Below are 22109 nucleotides of genomic sequence, written 5' to 3'. Positions count from 1 at the left end.
GGTTGTCCTCATGCAGAATCTCAATGGAAAAATATTAGATTCATAACAGATGACACAGTATCTCATAAGTTTGAAATGTACTGTTTTTTTCACAATTATGATAAAGATATGCAACAAGAAATGTCTTTAAATATGAAAACTCAAAACCGTTTTGTTACATGTTGATAAAACCAAAATCAAAGCATTGATATGTGCTCATTTTTAAAATGTTTTTATTTAGAGACATCCTTCTGGTTACTATTATTACTAATAATGTGTTTCTCTACATAAAGTTGAGAAGAGGGGGATGAAAAATGCTCCCTTCAGAGCCACAGAATACATTAAATGACTGTTGGCACAGGTTGAGTAGTATTCCTTATGATGAGTAAATAATCAATTTGTGTAAACCAGTGGATTGCCCGTCTATGTAATCACCCAAAAGTTGTCAATCCCACCCACTTGTTTTTCAGTGCAATACGATGCATACTAAAATCTTGTGTGCCCTGTTGTAAATGGCAAATACACATTTTAATAAAAAAGCAGGAAGTAGCCACCTTCTTTGGGAATTTTCAGATGTATTGGTTAACTGGCATACATTTTCAGATACATTAACTTTTTCTTACTTATCTTTCTCCTCGGGTTAATAATTATAACAGTATTTGCTTCTTTTTTTAAAGAATTCCAATTATGCTGTCTTCAACTCAAATATTGGCTGATTTTCATGTACTGTACTGAAGCTCAAGGGGATTTTAGGATGCAGGCAAGGCCAGCTACAGAAAAATGTAATGTTAGAGAGCATTTGAGTGGCTTAGCCATGCATGCAGCTGGTTGTGAGAAACGCCTGCCTCTTCGAGTCTACTTTTAAATTGTCCGTAATCTACTCGAGCCACGGCCGTTGTTCAGGAGTAGCCAGGTACATTTTGTAATGACAGCCTGGCTTGCTGAAGGCAGCACATGTAGATGAGCTAAATCCTGCAGTAACATGGAACGCTCCCAATTTAAAGTCATCACCGCCACTTCCCAACCTAGATTTTTTTGGTGCAATGATAAGCCATTATAGTAAATCTCCATGAAAAATATGCTCCAGTAATTCCCCTTTGAGTGTTTCTATTTTTGGATCACAATGGGCTGCTACCTAGTAAACGATGTGCCAGAGAAAGAAAGGGTATCCTAGCCCACCTACATCATGCTGTTGTTAAAATGCTAAGTTAGCAGACAATAGACGGCTTTGCAATGCTAAATCCACCCTAAAAGCCCGGCACAGTTCATGTGGATCTGCTACTGGATGGTCACACCTCCATAAAAGAAAAACTCCACCTCCAATCCCTCCTGCCTGCCCTTTAATGTCTCTCTACTGGTCAGAGTTGAATAAGGCTTTGTATGTTTACAACCTGAGTGTATTCTGCAGCTTCAGGCTGATGGAGGTGTGATTTTGCACAAACACTGTTTCAGCGTGTTATTGAAATAACCATGCTACGTCCCACAGGCATGTTTTCAGAGCTGAGAAAGACACAAAGTGACACTCTTGAGCCCTCTGATCATTACAAGATCTACCTCAGTGCCAGCGGAGGTTACGCTTTTCTTGTGTTTCACTCAAGCACACTATATGACAACCACCAACTGAGGCAGCCTGCACATAAGCAGCGGGAGTTAACACATTTCTTAATGTCTTAACTCCACTTTTTTACTGAAATCACCGCAGCATTCTTTAGGCAACATGATGTCATGTTTGTTTGCTTTCCCAGGGGCCACAGAGGCACAGGAAGGAGTCCAGCAGCACCTCGGGGGACAGCGGCAGTGGCACACAGCAAACTTCCCACGACTGTTTTAACAAGAGAGGTACAAGCCCCGAGAGCCAGGGTGGCACCAGGGAGTGCAGGATACAGGCCCCCGCTGTTAGCAGCCACACATGATTCATACGACGACTATGTAAGTCCAATCATCTCTGCACGCGCTGAAAAGTATAGTTGATCATTTTACTTCAACTGTGTGTGAGTCATACTTGGTTTAATCCCCTTTCATGTGATCTGGATGAGTCTTGCTTTACATGAAGAGGGAGGGCATCCAGGGACATGTGTTTTAAACATCAGGGCAAGCAGGACATTAATCCAATATAATTGTATATAATTAACTTATAATTATAATTTTTATCATTTTTTTAAGGAATAACATAAATGTTTTGGATCACTTAGACAGCCCTTGGTTTCCATTTATATAAGCATAGTATTAAAATCAACTTCCTTGACCTAGTAGTTGATCATCCTCTCCATCTTTTGTTAGAAAGCTAAAGTATCATTGAGACAATGCACTTGCATGCAGAGATAATTTTCTTGGAGCGTTTCTCTCTCCTCCCTCCATTGTTGTATACATTTGAGTCGCTGCGTGGTAAATGTGAACTGTCTTCTTGCTGAAAACGTGACTTGTCGCACACGTGACATCATTCACCGAGAAGCAAGAAGAAAGCAAAAATATATGTTTTTACTTAGGAAAATGACAAAAATACTGTAGTAATGCACAGTGATTTGGATAAGGAACTGAAACAGATTACTGGTTTGGAAACAGTAACGTGTTAGATTACTCGTTACTTAAAAAAAGTGGTCAGACTAGCATCACTGCTCAGGGCCCTAGTAGAAAGTACGCTTGTCGTCATAGCTTCGGTATTTTTCAAGGTCATCTTGAAAAGACTAGACAAGGTAAGATCCAAGTTTCATCCAAATGAAAAAAGGCTACACTTTTACCAGTCTATTTCCTCAGAGCCTTCCTGCTAAGCAAAACCCCCGTGTGTGCTGGCAATTGAAGATTGGCTGTCTGCATGGGGAAATGCACAAGCGCAGTCTCATTACCAAACCAAATTGAGTTCTGATGTAGAGCCTGTGTATTTCTGAGGAGTAAAAGCGAAGCATTTCTTCTCTTTGTAATTGGAGGTTGGGAAGAAGGGTGGGAGCACAGAGACTAGGGGATTATGGAAAGATGAGTTTGTCCTGAACATTTTCTTCCCTCATATCTCACTTTGCCATTTTTTTTTACTACATTACACAATTTTCCAGAATTTATACGCACTAACTCTTCATACAAAAGGTCCAGGTTTGTTGACTTTTTAAATCACTGAGCTTACAAGATGCTGTACTGCTTGTTGTTATCCTGCTACAAGAATCCTGCACTGTACAATCTGTTGAAACACAGTAATAGATCAGCAGCTGTAGATGTGTCTTTGTTGCTACATCCTGTATATGTCTTCAGGAAAAAATAGTGTAGTGTATTTGAGTATCATGTAGAATTCTCCAGAGACCATTGACTGATGGACTCTGTCAAACTGTCAGTCTGTCTCATAAAAGTGATACTGTGAGAATATCCATAATTGTATCTAATCGAGGGTATTATTGATTTAGAACTTCACTGGAAAGCATTAGGAAGCTTGTAGTTATCATGTACTGTATCATTTTTGCTTTATAATTTATGAACTTAATGTTATCTCTCTCCCACAAATCTCCCCTTGCTACCTTTTTATTCTGTATCAGCACTTTTCTTTTTAAGTTTTGTCAATTCCTCCCAGAGTGAAGTTGTTTCGCAATGATTCAAGTTAGTTTTACCTAACAGGGGTAGAAAATGTTGCAATACTTCACTTGTCCAACACTCGCTGAAACCACACAAAACAGACTTGTCAAAAGCAAAAACAGATTGTTGATTGGACATTACACTGTGAAATAATTAGAGGCCAAAAAATTACTGAGATCTTCATTTTTAAGGGTAAGGCATTGTAATTTGTGGTTTTCAACAAATTAAAACGTAATACTAACAAGTATCATCTATTGTGCCAAAGCATGTTGTATTGTATTCCTCTATGCCATAGATCTCCATCGTTGTCCACACTGGTGCAGTCAAGAACATTTCCTCTGTTGCAATGAACGTGGGCACTGTAGTTTATTTAAAGTTGATTCCATTGCTTCTGTAAAACCTTAATAGAGCACCAAATGTCTATTAATCCACAGCTTGAAGCAGTACTCAACAAAAACACAATTTACGCCAGTTTGTGTAACATTTACTGAGAAACAGTACTCAGCTTTTTTAGTAAATTGTTTAGCCATTAATAAAATGAAAGTATACATTTTTAAAGATTTACGTCTTCAGTAAAAAACAATGAGCTTGGGGTTACAGGAGAACCTAAGACATTGTAGTAGGGAAGTCACAAACTACTGAGAAACATACTAGTGAATTGTCGGTATTGGTCTTTCTTTTGGATATCTTGATAATAAGGGAAAAAATAGAGTAATCCTAGCCAAATGCTTTACACGCAACAAACCATGCATTTGCTTGACTTGATATATTCACAAGCAAAAAAAAAGAAGAAAAAAACAAACTAAGAAATAATAAATACACTTACTGGGGGACAGACACTAATCTCATCTAGCGGCGCTAGCTAGCTACTAAGGTCAGTAAGTTTAGCTAGCGCTAGCTATCATTTAAACCCGTGGCCTAATGTAGTGTAATCAACCAGGGATCCCAGCACATCCATCAGGGGCTCTAGTAAAGGAGAGCTAGCTCATGTTAAATCCTTCTAATCCAGAGACTGATAATCGTCAGCCTTTCAATTCTGAGAAAAGATTTTAACATATTGCAGCAGCGCTACCAAATCACCTGCTGAGTGTCTGGCAGATATCTGTGTCTCATAAAGCGCATTGCCAGTGGGCTTTTGGCATCATGTCAGATACATTGATAAGAATATAGAACTAAATAATAAGAGAAACATCATGACAGATCTATCAGTCACATGCCTGAATCCATGATGCAGTCCTGCATTACAACTTTTTGGAGTTGCATTGTCCCACATCCTTTTATGTACAGTCAACACAACAAGTTATTAACATCGCTGCACAAACTTCATAGGACTGCTTAGCCAGCAGATATGCATGTAGTTATGCATGATTCCTATAGTTTGGCATCATTCTGTTTAGTGAATGAATGGCAGACATGCATTTGGAGTAAAGTTCCTACAAACAGCTCTCCATTGTATCTGCTGTGGAGCAGATCATCATGGAATAGGGACTCCTCTGGAGACTGTAGTGATTAATGGACTCTGTCACGCTTTGTAAAGTGTTGTAAAACTAACACAGTGGTCATTGTTGCACTTCTTAAAATGATAGCAACGATTCAGAAGTGAAATGCATTGCAGAGGGGTTCAGTGTGTATAAATTAAGCTTTTATCTCCATGCATGAGCTACACATATGTTTTTTTTTATCACATTATTGTGTTAGCCTCATCATTTAGGGCAGATACACTTTTGTAACAGTGTATTTGATCGTTAAAAGATATTCATCATATATTCATAAAAATAGGTTGTTCCTAAGTACAATGTTGTTTTTTAGCTTTCTGACAGGAAAAGTTCTTAAAATGTGAGGCCTGTTTTCCAGTTATAAGTTCTCTAATAGCAATCAGCCTGTCTTAAAATGTGTAAAATGGTATAATTAATTGTTTTACAGTTAAAAGAAAATTGAGCTCTTATAGAAGAGAATGCAATCTGATGTTTCAGGTCATGATTGATAAGGTTTTTATGGTTTCCACATAAAGCACAGTTTGAATACTGTAGGTATAGGTCTCTAGCTGTGCACGGCTGTGTGCAGAGAATTTCAGTTGCAGCTGAAGTGTTAAAATGTAGTTACTAATCCTCTAGAAAGAAGAGCAGTGAAACATTTCCCTGTAATCAGTACAAGTTCCTCCGTGTGCAAGGGAGAGCAGAAGGAGATTAAAGATGTGATTGATGACATTTTGTATAGACTGGGACCATGGCCTCAGTTTAATGTTGAAGATCAAAACCTGTCTGGATCAAATCTTATCTTTTAGGGCTGATGATAGAAGAGAGAAATCTGGAGAGTAATGCAGGATTCGGTTCCTGACAGCAGACCATGAATTGTACAAATTGCTGGTAAAAATTGAAGCTCATAGCTTGGTTTTTAAACCTTAGCCCTGCAACCATATCGAGGCAGTGCAGGAAATGCCATAATGTGATTAAACACAGAGCTTTAGGAGGCTTTGAAGAAAAAGTCTAATCTATCTACTGTGAAAAAAGCAAAAGGACACCCTTTTAAAATGGGGGGAACATTCTCCCCATATCATCTATTTCATGAACATAAAAGATACATGAGATTTTGTATATTTCTTCAAGGAGAATGGTTTCTCAGGCCACCTTTATGCACATCTAATTGCTTTTAACAATGGGTTCAGATACACTGCTGAGTTCACATTTGTTAGATTAATTATGGAAATTCTTCATGCAGACTTCTCCTGTTTATTAAAACAGATGTATAACACACACTTCCACTCAATTGTTTAATAGAAGAAAAACTCAGGTTGAATGTATAATGGCCTCAGTTGTATCATCAGGGACTAAAACCCTGTGTGAAGGAAGAAGCAGACAGATGCAGTTACAATTAATGCTAAACATTACAATCACACAAAGTGGTACAATATCATTTGAAGACTGACAAATACTTTTATTTTGTTCTTGAGTTTCTGTTCAGCAAATATAACATACATTATGTTTATGTCACTAATATTCAAAGTAATCAAGCATTAATCTAAATTATTCCAAGTGGAGCAATATAACGTTATCTCAAATTTGACCATGACACACATTGAGGAAATATATTCAAAAGTCTTATTTTAAGTGTGTAACAAAAGGTGCGTGCTGATTACATTTGCACAGGTAGAAAGCAGTGAAGAGCAGCATCTATTCACTGAAACAAAAGGCTGCACATCTCATTTTCTTCCCCATTCTGCGGTGTGGAGAGGCATTCACAGGCAGCTCCCTATGAAGATCACTCACTGTCAGTGGACATACAGGTTGTCAATTGATAATGAAGCACAGTGCTAAGGGCCTTTAGGTTCTTGTTGTCCTAATTACACTGAGCAAGGACTTTCCACCCTTGTGTTAACATTTGATTTATTTATTCTGCTTTGTTTAAAAAGGACCAGTCTTAATTGTTTTTACAGATGAGAGTCACACTCGAGGAATCAAGCATCATTAATTAGGGGACGGACCATTTACACATAGCACCTTATTGAATCTGAATGTCGGGGGTCCGACTAATACTGAGGTCAGCAGAGATAGAAGTCAGAGTGTAATGAAGAATCTGTTGTTTTCTTTGATCTGATGCTAAATCAAAGGCTCCATTATGCATTGCATGTTTGCAATGCTTCTCCCTAACAACGCTTATCTGCATTGTTCCTTTTAGATAATTGAAAGAAATTAAAAAAATTGATATCTTGTATTTCAAAATTAATTTGTATATAAAACCTGTCATCTAGAAACACACCTGTATACTTTGACCCCCCAAAAACGTGACTTTAGCACACTTTACTAGTTTTTTTAATCAGTAAACTATCCAATTCTCAACACATGCCGTACACGTATAACTAATCTGAAATATAACTTTAAAATAAATTCAGAAATGAATGCAAAACAAAAAGTCTGCTATACAAGTCTAATGCCCAATCATGCACCACTTAAAGACTAAATTTGAAGTGGTAGTCACAGTTATGGCACTGCAGTTTTGCATGCATTGTGGTGGCAGAAAAGCAGCAAAACCATTATAAATATACGTTTTTTCAAAGAATACTGGCTAGTTTGTTAAAGAAAATGAGCCAATCAGATGACTAGTGGCCCTGAGCTACGTAGTTAACTAGCCAGCCCTAGCTTATCCATCTCGGGAGGAGCTGCTGCCTGCTCTCCACCCAGTGACGTAGTCTTCCAGCGGCGTGGAGACTGCTAGTTAGGGTTGGATGATATGTTAAAATCCCAACCAGCAGTGGCGATCGCCAATATATTCGCCCAGGTGTTTGTGCAGCTGTGGATGCGGTTGCTTAGATAAATACTGACATTTATTGTGTCAAAGGCAGCACAAATATTAGTACAGTTCATTGATAAAAATCACCCTTTAAATAAATATACTGCAAAGAAAATCAAGTTTTACATGATTTCTCATTTCTGTAATTCTTAATCATGACTGAAGGTTTATTTTTATAATGCATTAGACTGAAATTAATCCACCGATCACTTTACATTCACGGTCCAGTGTGGGGCAATTTGTCATGTGGGAACAGTCAATTACTGAGATAGGCAGGTCTCTGACTCGGTCTTTTGTGGGCAAAGACTCATGCAAGAAAAGGAGAAGCACTGGATCCCCTGAACAACTTAATCCCTAACATAATCCCTAACTTTAATTTAGTCAAATTCATGTTCACACAAATAAAGCCACACAGGAACCACAGTTGTTTGAATCAGTGTTACCCAACAGGAGAAGGAGAGTGCGTGTACAAGTACCTTCAATTTAATTTGTTTTGGTTGCAGCACTTGATGTCCTTCACACTGATGTGTCACTTTGGTATCCCAAAGATTTAACAAAAGCAGCCACACCTAAAGCAAGATGATATTACTCTATTGTTACAAACAGACAGGAATAATGCACAGTTGAGGCCACGTCTGGCATAAAACAGCTTGAAGCTATCAACACAAATTTCATTCTGCTGATTTAAATGTTTTTCACCTGATCACTTGTATGCATCATGGTAGAACTCGATTTAAAATAGCAGGATTGAAAAGGATTAGAAGAGATTAGATGCTGATCAATATGAAACATAAGCACTTTAAACTCCACTAAATGATCCATCATTTACAAGAGCAGACAACAGCTAAGTTTATTGTCCTTCACACACTTTGGCCCGACTCCAGTTAAGGTTTTACTCAGGTTAAGCTGTTTACGTGTACCTTTGCCCTTTCCACTGAGATTTATTATTCCCGCAGTCATGAATAAACCATTTAACAGAATATTTTGTGGAGTACTTTCTTCAGACAGATCAGTGTACACAAGAGCATAGGTTTCATTTCAGATGGGAACTGCATGGAGTCAGAGGTATTTGCTGTATTTGCTGTTTATCAATCTAGTCAAGTGTATAACAAATGATGATGGAAGTGGTTGTTGTGCTTTCCATAATAATGTGTGCAAAAACAGATAGAAATTGCAAATGTTTTTTACGTTGCTGCTTAACTAATTATACATTCTAGTTTGCTGGTTAGAGAGTAGAGACCTGATGATGGTTTTAATGATAAATAATGGTCACTCTTTATACTACATGGGGCTGTGTATTTTAGTGCATCTTTGATTTATGGTCAATTGCACTTTATTGTTAGGAGAGTACTAACTTTGAATAAAAACAGTTAGTTTGCTGTTTTATAACTGAACACAACTCTGTTAAGCGTATCAACTCCTAGACTGTTTGACCTGGCTGTTGGCAGCTGGACAGTCAAAAGATATCCGTCTGTTTAGAGAGATTTTAGTCATCAATCAACTGAAACTGTTAAATTGACTACGACAAAAATAAGATTTTGAAAAGTGAGGGGATGTACCCAACCTGTTCCCAGTGGAAAGGACACACTTGAGTTCACCAGTAATAAAAAGATGAAATTGATGAAAAAGGAGCAGAAACCTTCTTAGTGTCTAATAAATGGCTGATTATTCTGATAACATTATATGAACATTAATGCAGGTAAAAACACACCAAAGTGAAAGAAGAGAGATGTTTACATGCCACAGCAGTCCATTTTATATTAAAGTATGTGACTAGAAGCTGTAGAAGTGATTAGAAGCTTCTTAGCCACCATCTTTACTCTGTTTTGGGAGAGAAGAACAGTGCTCATGTCAATGTGCTTATTATAAATATAAAAGCAAGAGTAATGTATATAGGTGTTTTACCTGCTTTACAGCTGCACAGAATGAAGTATTTTATTTATGTTTTAATGTGGCACTGGTTATACAATTCCGCGTAGGATGAAATGATGGAGAAAATACATTTTGCCAAGCCTTTAGACAACTATACATTTAGGAAGTCTTTACTGTTTGCTGCACGCTGTTTAGCCATTTTATTGTTATTGAACATGACAATGACATGACATGACAGTTACTTGCTGGCTTGAGATCCATGTTGCCATTTAAGACTCAGAAGGTGTCTATTAGGCTTCACTAGTGAGACATGCTCCCTGCAAGCCTTAATCAATAATCTCTGTTGGAAATGAATTTTTCCTGTTTCCTCTCTTATTATGGACCCAAAGTAATGGACTTTGCCTGTGGAGCCAAGTATTGATTGTTTTTATATTCACCTCTAACCAGTTAGACTGGATAGTGATGAGGAGACAAGTCAACTCTAATGCTGTGTTCCCTCGCAGGGCTACGATGATGGGTATGGTGGAGAATATGATGACGAGAGTTACGAAGCCTATGACGATAACTACAGCAATCAGTCAAAGAGGTGATGTTAATATACACACAAATTCTGTATAAACAAAAAAAACATTTTGTAATCACCATCTGTTTATTGTTACTTCCAATACAGCATGTGGAAGGTCCACTGTGACCAGCTGTCTATTTATGCGGCATCACTGTTGTACGTTTCAGCATTACATATTGTTAATTAATAAGAAATTAAGACCTCAACTTATTTTGTATACTCAGAGAATTTAGCCTGAACTATGAATTAGCACCTTGTATCTTTAAATTGACAGGGGATAAGTGATAATATAAGCTTTTATTATTATGATTGTTAACAAAGTCCATTAAAAAACCAAAAACAATAGAATTTTTCCGTCTAACTAGTAGTGTCTGTGGATTCAAAATCTGATATATCCTAAATATCCTATTAAAGTCCTGTGCAATAGAGCCCCACTGCCGTGCAATAAAAACCACATCAGTGAGGAACATGGGCAATGTAGTTAATGCCACATACACCGTCATGCTGAGGTAAATACTCATTAGAGTACGCGTAATGTGTATTAATCCACAGCTGAAAATAGTCCCCAACACATGCACTATTTACACCTGTTTAAAGGTGAATTCCGATGCGTAAAAGTTCTGCTTATTTAGCTCTGTTTAGTTTCGGTGTTGAGACGGCAAGAGGAGTGCTTCCTGACCGTCTACAAAGTACAACACACAAAAATACAAAAATACTTTTTTGAAAATAGGCATATGCTTTTTTTTTAAGTAATTGCTGTAGTACAACTAGCAGGAGACAAGTTATAATTGGAAAAAGTTTGGAGACTCTACCTTATTTATTTAAAAAAAAAATAAGGTAGAGTGTCCAAACTTGCTAGATATACACTACCGGTCAAAAGTTTTGGGTCACCTACAAATTTCCATTCCACTCCATTACAGACAGAATACCAGCTGATCTGATTGGGTGGCTGATCTTTAATGCAACATCTACAATGTACATTATCAGCAACCATTCATCCAATGTTCCAAAGGCACATTCAGTTTATAATCTGATTTCATTTTAAAAAGGTAACTGAGAGAACACTGGAAAACCCTTTTGCAATTATGTAAGCAGATAGTGTAATCTGAAAACTGCTGTCCTGGTTAAAAAAAACAATACTGAGCTGGCATTCTGTCTATAATGGAGTACAATGGAAATTCCAAAGTGACCCCAAATGTTGACTGGTAGTATATATACATAGTTTTAAAAACTGTATTTGTTGTTTTAACAAAAATATAGAATGGTGCCAACCTATGGTATTATAGATATTTTTAAACTAAACAAAACATTACCATCTTTTCTTATTTAGAAAATTGTTAACAAACTTGGCGTGTTGACAGGATGCTTCTGCTCTGTCTGTTTTAGCATCTCAGAATATTATGAATATGGACATGGAACCAGTGATGAATCCTACAACAACTATGGTGAGTACCGCTTATTTTGTTCACAGCAGAACTTTTCTTTTGTGAGCTGAACATCATCGATCCAAATATGAGACATCTCTTTTGTGCGTTATCCCTTCTCTCTCTACTTGCTCCCACTGTCAAGTGTTTAATGTAGCAGAAGTGCAATGCTTGTGGTCACACTTTAGACCTTAAACCATAAGTGAATTTTTTGATAAGTTGCACTGGAAATTATTTGGCAACTCTATTTATCATTTATCTTTTTAAGCAAAAATGCCAAACATTCTCTGGTTCCAGCTTTTTAAGACAGACAAGTCAGACAAAAACAAGCTATTTGAAGGTGTCTCCATGGGCTTTCTGAAATTGATTTTTTTATGATGTTCTAACATTTTATAGACCAGTTAGTCAGATAAAAATAATGTTAGTTTAAGCTCTACACACTACTTAGGAGAGTCCAGCATATAAAGTGTTTTTCCAGTGCTAGCCTTGTAACTGACTTGAAGCCAGTAAGATTTCACTAAAGTAACAGAAATTTGTTTCTTTGATTAAATTTAATTAGTCAAATTTGTAGTAATTTTTAGTGTATTCTTTTAACACCTTTTTAAGAATCATCCTTGGACCTTATTAAGTTCATTCCTGACTAGAAAAAAAAAGTCTTGGCCACACAATCCTGGCTGCTGCTGCACTGATATTAAAAACATGTTGCAAAGCAGAGAAACAAAGGGAAAAGCCTTGTAGTCCTGACCCAGGGGTCGGCTCGTGCATGCACCACCCCTTTAACTCCCTGGCTTTGGGCTGCTTTTGACTAGAACAGTAAATGTGCCAATGGAAGCTCAGGGGGCTAACCAATGTCCCTTGTAAAGGTGGAGTGTTTTGCCTTTTGGATTTGTGCCCCCATGGATTTATTCCAGGAAAGCTGCTTCTATTGGCTTAGTAACCTTCGCTGTGCGCACAACACTGCTGTCAGAGAAAAACCATCTCAAAAACACCAACTGTTGAAAGTTAGAAGTTGTTTTGTGTTATTCCTCCCAAAAAAGTTTTAGGTTTCCTAAACAAAAGACTATTTACATTTTTTCAAACATGTAAAGCTTTAATTTCAGCAAAAAATTGAGTGCCAAGGTCTTTGCATGAAAACATGCAGCACTAAGCTGGTTGCCACAGCGAGTTTGCAGGCTCATTCATTTTCAGCACAATGAATTGTGCACTGGGGTGTTGAGGTCGGACCAAACCAAAAACCAAGGGGGCAATGATTTGATTTTCTGCTCCATAAACACTTTCTTATTTGGAAGCAGTGCAATGTGCCATGCAGCTGTGGTGGCCATCTTTATGCAATTTGGCTCTAAGGTAGGAGCTGCTGTCAGAATTCAGTATTGGTCCAACAGAGGGCAAAGTGCTTATGAAATTAATTTTCTGTGGAGAGAAGCCTCTGTAGTAGAATTTGCTCGCTTGAATTTTCTTGTCTTTGTTAAATGTGTTGGGAGAGGAAAGTATACGAGACCCGAGCTCCCAGTTTGACTTTGTGACAACACAGTGAATGCAGCAGATTTCTACAATGTGTGTTTAACTGTTTTTGCAGAGGAAGAGTGGGCGACCACCCGTCCCAGTCTCAAAGCCCCAGTTTTACGGCTGACAAGAGGGGGGTACAGAAAACATCCCTATGGTAGATACTGAAGGTGCTCCAGATATGTGACCTCCAATTTCAAATTTTTTATATGCATTTTTTTTAAATTCTCATAGATTGTTGTAACAATGGCTTTTTGGTTTGTCTTTTTCAGAAGATCAAATAAAAAAGTAACCCCATAAAGCACATAAATCCACAAACTTAACTACTGCAGTATTCAAATTGTGTTACTCTTTCAGGATATAGTACATATTTACAAGTGCAGAGAGGAGATGAAAAGAGATAGTCATCCATGCTCATCCATGAACAGGCAGGTTGTTCTTCGAATTGGCTGTTAAAAGGCCCTTTATTCCAACTCTCCCCCCCCCCCCCCCCCCCCCCCCCCAAAAAAAAACAAAAAAACTTTCCATTCATTGCCTTTATTGCAGTGCTTATCGCGGTTTACTTGCCAACCCCCAACAATATTTTTTACCTTTCAAGATGCACAGATTAGGCAATCAGAGAGTCATAATTTCTATGTTCCTATGGTTTGGTATCAAAGTTGTCAGACCGGGATTCCGACACCCATGTCTTTTTGTCATAACATTGTGAGAGATCTCGTTGTCTTCCACTATGACACAGTATTGGGCAAAAAAGTAAAAATATTGTCATATTTTAGTTGCCCCTGCAGTTTGACCAATGCCCTAGTCCCTGTAAGGAAAAAAAGTAGAGCGATACTACTATGTTTCTTTAATATTTATTTAAAAAAAAACATATACCATTAATAATAAGGAAAAACTGTATAAGAAAACAACGAGCAAACCAGGTTTGGCTCATTGTGGGTCACCCATGATGACTTTTCAGGCAGGATGAGTCTTTAACCAGCCAGAGCCACAGTGAAAATGTGACTTCAAATTTAAAATGAGCTTTTTACAATCTCCATCATCTTTCTCCACCGTTCACTGATTGGTCTGGCTGTGGGCTCAGTCTGGTTTAAATGGATCTTTTCCAGACTTACTCCTTATGCCAAACCTTTTCTCTCTCTTAACGCATCTGCAGACCTGTGTTGTGTCTGCAGAAGCTTCACTTTCTGTTTAATTCCAACTGTGGATTTTCTGTGGCAACAGACAGAGAACCACACAATGCTATGAACACAAATGACCCGATCCACTCCATTAAAGGCAACAGATGGAAAACTAACCTTTTCCAGAATTGAAGACCTGAATGCAAAGTGACAAAATAACATTTCTTATAAATTTTTTTTAATGTTCATAAATCTAAATCCTCAAAACCTCAAGTTTTCCCCATAACTGATTGCTAATGAACCTCTGATGACTTTGTGGTAAAACTGACTTGAAACCACAGACTAAAGTTATATTGTGACTTTAAATGATACAAGATGTGAGATCATTATCGTGCTAAATACTCTTTTGTGCTTGGGTTGGAAGCAATTAACGATGTACAGTGTGTCATTTATAATGCGTGCTTTGTTCTGTGTGTAATCTGTATTTGTACATAACGCATTTAATAAAAACAACATAAACCTGAACACAGTGTGTAAGACTCTCTAAATAGCAGGCTATAGAGATAAAAAAGGTCATTTTAATGCAGTTTGTTAACATTAATACTAACTGCTTTCAGGTAAATGCTAACTCGTTTCATAAAGACAGCCCTCCAATCTGTCCCAAATGACTCATTTTGTTAAATAATTTATATTCCTGCACAATCCTCCTTGAATCTTTGATCACCTTCTTATTTGGAAACTAATACATGTCTTTCCTCAATCCATTCTGTGAAGTTTTACATCATTAAACAGATACTGATTGACACTGAGAGTGATATGGAGTTAAAAGAGGTAAGAAGTCCTCATATATTATCATAATAATGATACGCTCGGTGTTTGAAACTGGCACGTGAAAAAGCATAATGGGCCATACAGTATGTCGATCTTGGTATTCACCCTCTGATAGTATGCACTCAGTGTGCTGTGTATTTTATCTGCGACTCATCAATGTCTCTGCTAACCTCTTTTTTCATTTCTGTCATTGAACCTGAGAAAGCTGTACATGCTTTAAACATCAAAGCTGAAGTCCATTTTAGAGATTTGAATTCTCTTTTGTGATTAGTACACCTGAAGCCTGGCCCTCATTAAGCGTGTAGATCACGGGACTGAAACGAAGACTAAACACTAAGCAGGTAACCCTAATAATAATCCTAATTTAATCGGCACAATGCTAACTTCCACTTTAAAAAAAAGTAAACCTGCCCTTTTTAACCCCAAATAAACTCCCTTTCATAACGCTAACTAAACAGTCCATAAGGAATTCAGCTAAACTGTGATAAAAGAAATAATAATAAAAGACGCTAAAATAATGTTCGGCAAACTAAACATCACATCAGTGACATAAATAAATTCCAAACATTTGCTCAAAACGTCACATAAAATTTCATGATATTTATACCACCTTGAATTGGTTTACTTTTTTCACAGTGATGGAATGTAATGAATGTTCTGTGCTATGTTTTGCATAAATATTACATTGCATGCAGTCTGTCAGTCAAATCTTGTGACACATTCCTTATCATATTGTTTTGTTTTTCTCTATAGTTGAGGAAACACACTATTGTGCGATTTGGTCAAAACGGAGACAAATGTAACAGGTGAGTGGAAATATTCATTCATATTCACGCAAACTGCCCTTATTGTCAAGCATGTTGGAACCAATTAGTTTTAAAAATTTAATTTGAAATAGTTGACAACACTTCAGCAGGTTTAGCTCATTCGGCCTCCTTGATTGATTTTATTTTACAACTCATTAGCAAAGGCTTTTTTTGCAAATTCTTACTTTGACTCACCGCTAACAGTTTTTGAGTAAGATTTTGTTTTAATACTAAGTCATACTTTACAAACTTTATAACTTGTCCACTTAGGTTTTCTAATTACGAGATTTATTTCCTTGAGTCTCACTGTGTGCACACTGTCAAAGGACTGACATATAATTTCCACTTTGCTGCCCATTCTCATGAATCCACCATTAAAGCTCTTTCCCATCAACTGTGAGTGTTACAGTACGCTGTTTTTATAACTTTGACATCTCATTAAAAACACAATAAAGCACAGACATGTAATTAAAATAATGGAAACAAAGACGATAAAGAAAAAAAAAACTCTTACTGAAACTGTAGTGTGATTAGAAATAATTAATCATCTGATTAGTAGAACAGTAGAGTAGTGACAATATGAGGCTGATGTGAAATGTGGTTGGGTAGACTTTAAGATTAATTATACATGTAGAAAACCAAACTGAAGAACTCGTTTATTGAACAAAAACACAAAGCTACTGTTCTTACATGACCTATTAGTATATACCATCTTTTCTGTCAAACTAATGTCTTTTTTTATTCTTCTGCACCACTTATTTACATATTTTCTTTCTGTAATACATCTTATTTGTGTGTATTTTTGATTCCAACCTGTGTTTTACAGCTGTGCTAATGCAGCTACACTTAATCCCCATGGACAGATAGCTGCTGGCCTATTCATAATTCATGCTCTTCTTCTGACATGTTTTTAAAGGTGCAATACGTTTTGAAAATGTATTCACAGGCATAACACCTTAACTGCACACTTGCGCTGTTAAAGCATAACCCGAGTTGTGAACAAAGCGGACCCAGAAGTGCAAGACACAGTACTAATAGTTGTTTTACTGGTGTTATTTGTTAAAAGATAGACTTCTCCTGTGAGACTGCAATGATTTTATTTTTCCTGCAATATAACAAATTTGTTGTGCTGTAGTCATGACTGCAAAGCATAGCAATATGATGATTTGGGATACACAAGACAACTTTCAGAGCTTAAGTTATTTCTTTTTAAACAACTCAATTTTAATTAGCTCCTGATCTTTTTTTATCATAATAGCCATAATAAAATGAAAATGCACGAATACATGCTTACAAATGTAGAGCTTAGGATTTTGTCATTAGAGCAGGCTTTACTGAAATACAGAACAAAAGGTCAGCCAATAGTCAGTCGCAAACATTAACATTTTACAGTCTCATGTGTCACCAGAGGAACTGTGTGTGCTAACAAAACTGTAGATTTAATTAAGGAACTTTCATCAAAACTCGTACAGTTACCAGACAGTCTAACTCTGCAGGATTGTAACACAGCATACATCATAGTCCCTTTGCTTTTCTGGAAAAGAGCATTTTCTACTTTGCTTCTTTTTAGAACAGCAGGCACAGGAATCTACCCCCAGAGGACTGAAGATTGTACTCAGCCATCAGACATGTTCGGGTCCTTCATCAGTCAGGAAAGTAGCTTGGTACGTATATACAGTAAGTCATTCAACATAAAGCATCCAACTATAAAGCTGGCTACATTATTCCTTAGTACTGAGTTTTGGAAAATGATTAGTTGTTGAGGTGACATGAAGAATTGTTGTGTCAACCTAATGCAAAAAGATGTAATGTGTTTTGTAAAGGCTGTTTTCTCAGTATACATGATGGTAAATCCACAATGAGCTATTCAAAAACTAAATATGAAGAAAACAACATGCTTAAGGAAAGAATTTCAGGGAAAATAACTGGAGAGATTCATGTCATTCAGGGATGATTGTTAATTAAACCCAAGTTTTGTTATAAATATAGATGGTAGGAAGCTGCAAAAAATAAAACAATAATTAAGTAATTCCCGTTTTTCAACCTGTCCACGTCCTTTCCTAAAACCAACTCTGGTGTTCATTTGCAGCTATGAATTGGATGTGATCAGTGCTGCTGGGTTCTCTATGTATGCCAGTGATGTTCATGCATCCTTTGCCAGAAGTGCTCTCAGATCCATTTTCACAACGAGCCTGCCGCCAGCTCGAAACCAGCCGATAGCCCAAAATCCCAAAGCCTGCTATGGGTGTTAATGCGTTTCTTAAAGTTAATGCCACTGATCAAACTCTCACATTCAGATTACATCAAGGAATTCATTAAAAAAAAATCCATTACTCATTGTACATATTTCTTGTTTGCACAAAGAATGGAGTCTGTAAGGTGCCTAAAGACTTTGCAGCTGTCTTCACATCTCTTCGCCATTAGTCCACACATGGACCCACAGTGACTCCTGTCCATTAGTCTGCAGCCGCGGGCGCAATAAAAAACTGGCAGCTGTTTTATGTTGGTTTTCCAAGTTTATCACATTTGGCAACCATGTTTATGCAGCCACAGCACTGTTTTTATTTTATGTTTACAAATCTTTTTATTTGCAAAAAAGAACAGCAATTGCTTAAAGACAATTGCTTTTTTTTTTTTCAGCCACAGCGCTCTTAATAGAATACACAATCTATTTAGTTTAAATTCTCTGCTTAATGCATCTGTTCCTGTAAAAAAAAAAAAAAAAGAAAAGAAGATTCATTCTGTTTGTGTTAACTTTTATGTATTGCACACAGAGATGAGAAGAACGGTGATGGAACGTGAAACACGATGGCAAAGACAAATGACTCACAGGTAAGGAGTTGATTGTGTATCAGCTGTTACTTTTCACTGCGAGAATAACATACATGCAGTACATCTGTGTAGATGCATTTCCAGGTGATTGGCACTGCGTTTTAAAAAAGCCGTCGGACTCTTGATATTGTGAATATAAGCTCTACTTAAGCATGTTTACCACCCAGTCCAGGGGGGCCAAAGAATTACAAGTCTTCACAACAAAGACTTCCTTTTCTTCTCTTTAACCACCTAGATGTCTTCATAGCTGCTTTTTGGTCATGTTTCAGATCCCACTGTTAACAAAGCTGTTTCGCACAGGTTAAACCTTGAACAGTTCTTGTGTCTATACAGTACTGTAGCTATAAATCTACAGCAAGAAGCCGATAGTTAGCTCAGCAGGAAGACTGGAAACAGGAAAAAACAGCTAGCCTGGCTGTAGCGTTCTACTTAAACTCGAGAGTTAGACGAAGAGGTCTAAATCTGACATTCCTAGTGTTTTCACCATAGACTGTACATATTTTAATAATACTAAGGGTCTATGGTTGTCACTGACTTAGTAATGAGACAAGAAACTATATGTATATACTGTAAATATGTATATATATATTTATGATTGAAAGTAGAGGTTACACTCACGCTGAGACTGACTCATGTAATGATACCATCTGCTTGTGGGTTCAGACTGCCTGAAAGAGAGAGAGACATCCACACATATGCAACACGCTGTTCTCTCTAATTCAGCCAATGGCTGTGTGAACAAATAAATGATGGCAGCCAACTCTCAGATTAGTGCCTTATTTTCTAGAATAATTGCACCTGTTTGTTCTTAACAAGACAATACAAGCTCGTTTGAAAAGGTTGAGGTGAGGGTGAGGAGGTCTATCTTCCTCCATCTCCACCTCAAGGACGAGCTGATTGTCTCTGGCTGAAAGCTGCATCTCCATTCAGAACGTCACTCCGGATGTCAGACGTCTGTTGACAGATTATAACTGGGGGATTCATAAAGAGACAGCCGGTGGTGGATCGAGGGGGATTTCTGTACTACTGCATTTGATGCACACCCAGCCAAAATGTCAGACTTGGGGCTTAAAAGCTTGCTGCGTGTACAAACTACTGCAAACCAAGGACACAGTGTCATTTGTCATACATCCTCAGAATCAATTCCGACAGATGATAACATGCCTGTCACATGAATAATTCTACACATTATTGTATAGCTAGGCATTTTGGACCTGCTTGCTTTCTTGCAAAGCTTTAGTTGAGAATATTGATAGCACTCTAATACGATATTTGACCTTAAAATCTTAAGCTCCTGCCAGGAGACAGTTAGGTTAGTTTATCATAGAGAAGAGTCAAGAAATAGTCATAGCCATCCATAAACCTCAAATTGTGTTTTTTTACACTTTTTTTGTACGGATTGAACAAACAAGATAGAGCGTTGCTAAAAGCAACTTTTTTACATGTGTGTATTTGGGCCAGTATATATATGTAAATATTAAAATATATATATATATATATATATATATATATATATATATATATATATATATATATATATATATATATATATATATATATATATATATATATATATATATATATATATATATTTTATTTTTTCAACGGAGTGAAACAAATACAATTTTACCTTGCAGGGTTGATAAAAGTAAAGTATATTCCTCTTCTTCTTGATCCTTGACAAGAAAGTGAATAAGTATTATGAGTTTAAATTATATAATTTAAATAGGTATTTCCCCAAAATGGTTTCATATTAAATACATGCATTTATTTTGCTCCCACACTCCTTTTGCCTTTGAGTATAGTGTGTTTCCCTTTTCATTTTTGTGTTACAGGTTGGTGAGTATTATGAAAGACAACAACGAGACGAGCCACGTTTCTTTTACTTAAAGATTGTTTTAAGGGGCCATTTTTTCCCTTTATTAGATAGTGACAGTGGAAAGACAGGTAAGGTGGATGACACACAGCAAAGGGCCGCAGGTCGGACTCGAACCCAGCCGCTGCAAAGGACTCAGCCCACGTGGGGAGCACGCTCTTACTGGGTGAGCTAGGTCACCTTCGCGACCTAGCTCCACATTTCTGGTGGACGATATCTTTTTTTACATGTGCTAAAGGACCTCACTGTTACACTTGTTTTACATGTAAAAATGTCTTCAGGTTAGCAAATTTGTATTTCAATCAAAATCCACACCCTTGCAGCAAAAAAATGATGTTAGTCACTTCTGACTGTCACTTCTGTTCAATTTTACATTTTATCATAACTCTATTTTGTGTTATTTTATGTATTTATTCATTCACCTTTAATTATCCAGAGGCCTGTACTACAAAGTAAGATTTGGCGATGTCGAGGAAGCTTCAGGTTCAACCCAGGGTTTTGTGGATCACGTCGGTGGATCACGTGTTACCGGGTTAAGTCACCGTGGTAACTTATGGCGAACCCCTAACTAGGTTGGGAGCAGGTAATGTTGGAGGACCAACCGAGAAAGCACCGCCTACGTACCAATCAATGTTTGGTTGATAACAGCGTTGCGGTTCTTAGATCCGGTGGAGCTTGGTGTACAGAGAGAGAAGGTTGCGCTCAGAAAGGTTTAGAGACCAACAATCCCGTTAACATTCCCTGATAGGTATTTTTATTTAAGTAATACTGTAGATTTTAAGTAGACGTAATTATTCATAGGCTATTTGTGTTTTTACAATGAAAAAAAACAAAGTCGGCCATTTTTTGCCAGCTTTCCTTTCTGTTTTAGGAAGCAGCAACTGTAATGCGTTCTGCCTGCAAAACCTTCTTCATAGTTTGCGCTTCTCATATCAAATATGCGGCTCTGGTAGATGTTTGCGATTGGTCATGTTGTGCAAACACTGCCTCTTTTATGTGAACACGCTTCACTGGAATGGGAAACCCTGGCTTGATTGAACTTGTTAACCACCGTCGTGACACTGCTGATGCGGGACCTCGGTTGTTAGAATAGGTGAAGCCGGGCCTGTTGATCTAGATTCATAGTGCAGGCCTCCGTTAAGTAGATTGAGAACAAATTTTCATTTGCAACGACGATCTGTCACATTCACAGAGTTCCGCATTCATACCTGGAAGCTGCGCACTACAACCCCAGTCTGATCTGCTGGCCACTGAGCAGCTCCACTTGGAGCAGTTGGGGTTAAGGGCCTTGCTCAAGGGAGGGACAAGTGCTGCTCTTTCACTTTCCCCATCCAGATTTTATCCTGTCGGTCAGGGGATTGAACCAACTCTTCTTTAATCTCTAGGCCACCACTTCCCCAAAATAAAAACATCATCACCTAAAGTAAAAAACAAAAGAAATCTCAACACGACTGCACC

The 22109-nt window shown here is 37.4% G+C and overlaps 1 protein-coding gene across 3 annotated transcripts in view; it reads left to right on the top strand.

The window, feature by feature from the left end:
• The window catches only part of khdrbs2 (KH domain containing, RNA binding, signal transduction associated 2), a 60213-nt gene extending 39436 nt beyond the window's left edge, over positions 1-20777 (top strand). Inside the window, exons 6-13 of one of the 3 annotated variants that reach the window (XR_004660220.1) lie at positions 1725-1908; positions 10197-10279; positions 11645-11703; positions 13259-13342; positions 15891-15943; positions 17519-17607; positions 18718-18775; positions 20611-20777. Coding sequence is in view for 1 of the 3 variants with exons in the window: in XM_034898879.1 (XP_034754770.1) it covers positions 1725-1908; positions 10197-10279; positions 11645-11703; positions 13259-13353 (421 nt within the window). In the remaining 2 variants the exon portion in view is untranslated. Of the gene's footprint in view, positions 1-1724; positions 1909-10196; positions 10280-11644; positions 11704-13258; positions 14319-15890; positions 15944-17518; positions 17608-18717; positions 18776-20610 lie in introns of those variants that run through there. The other 2 variants (XR_004660221.1, XM_034898879.1) reach the window with 2 other exon arrangements.
• Positions 20778-22109: the final 1332 nt, after the last annotated feature.

Source organism: Etheostoma cragini, chromosome 17 (assembly GCF_013103735.1).
Source record: "Etheostoma cragini isolate CJK2018 chromosome 17, CSU_Ecrag_1.0, whole genome shotgun sequence".
In the NCBI taxonomy this organism is placed as follows: Eukaryota; Metazoa; Chordata; class Actinopteri; order Perciformes; family Percidae; genus Etheostoma; species Etheostoma cragini.
Note: the sequence above shows the minus strand (reverse complement) of the source record. Positions and strands in the feature narration are given on the sequence as shown.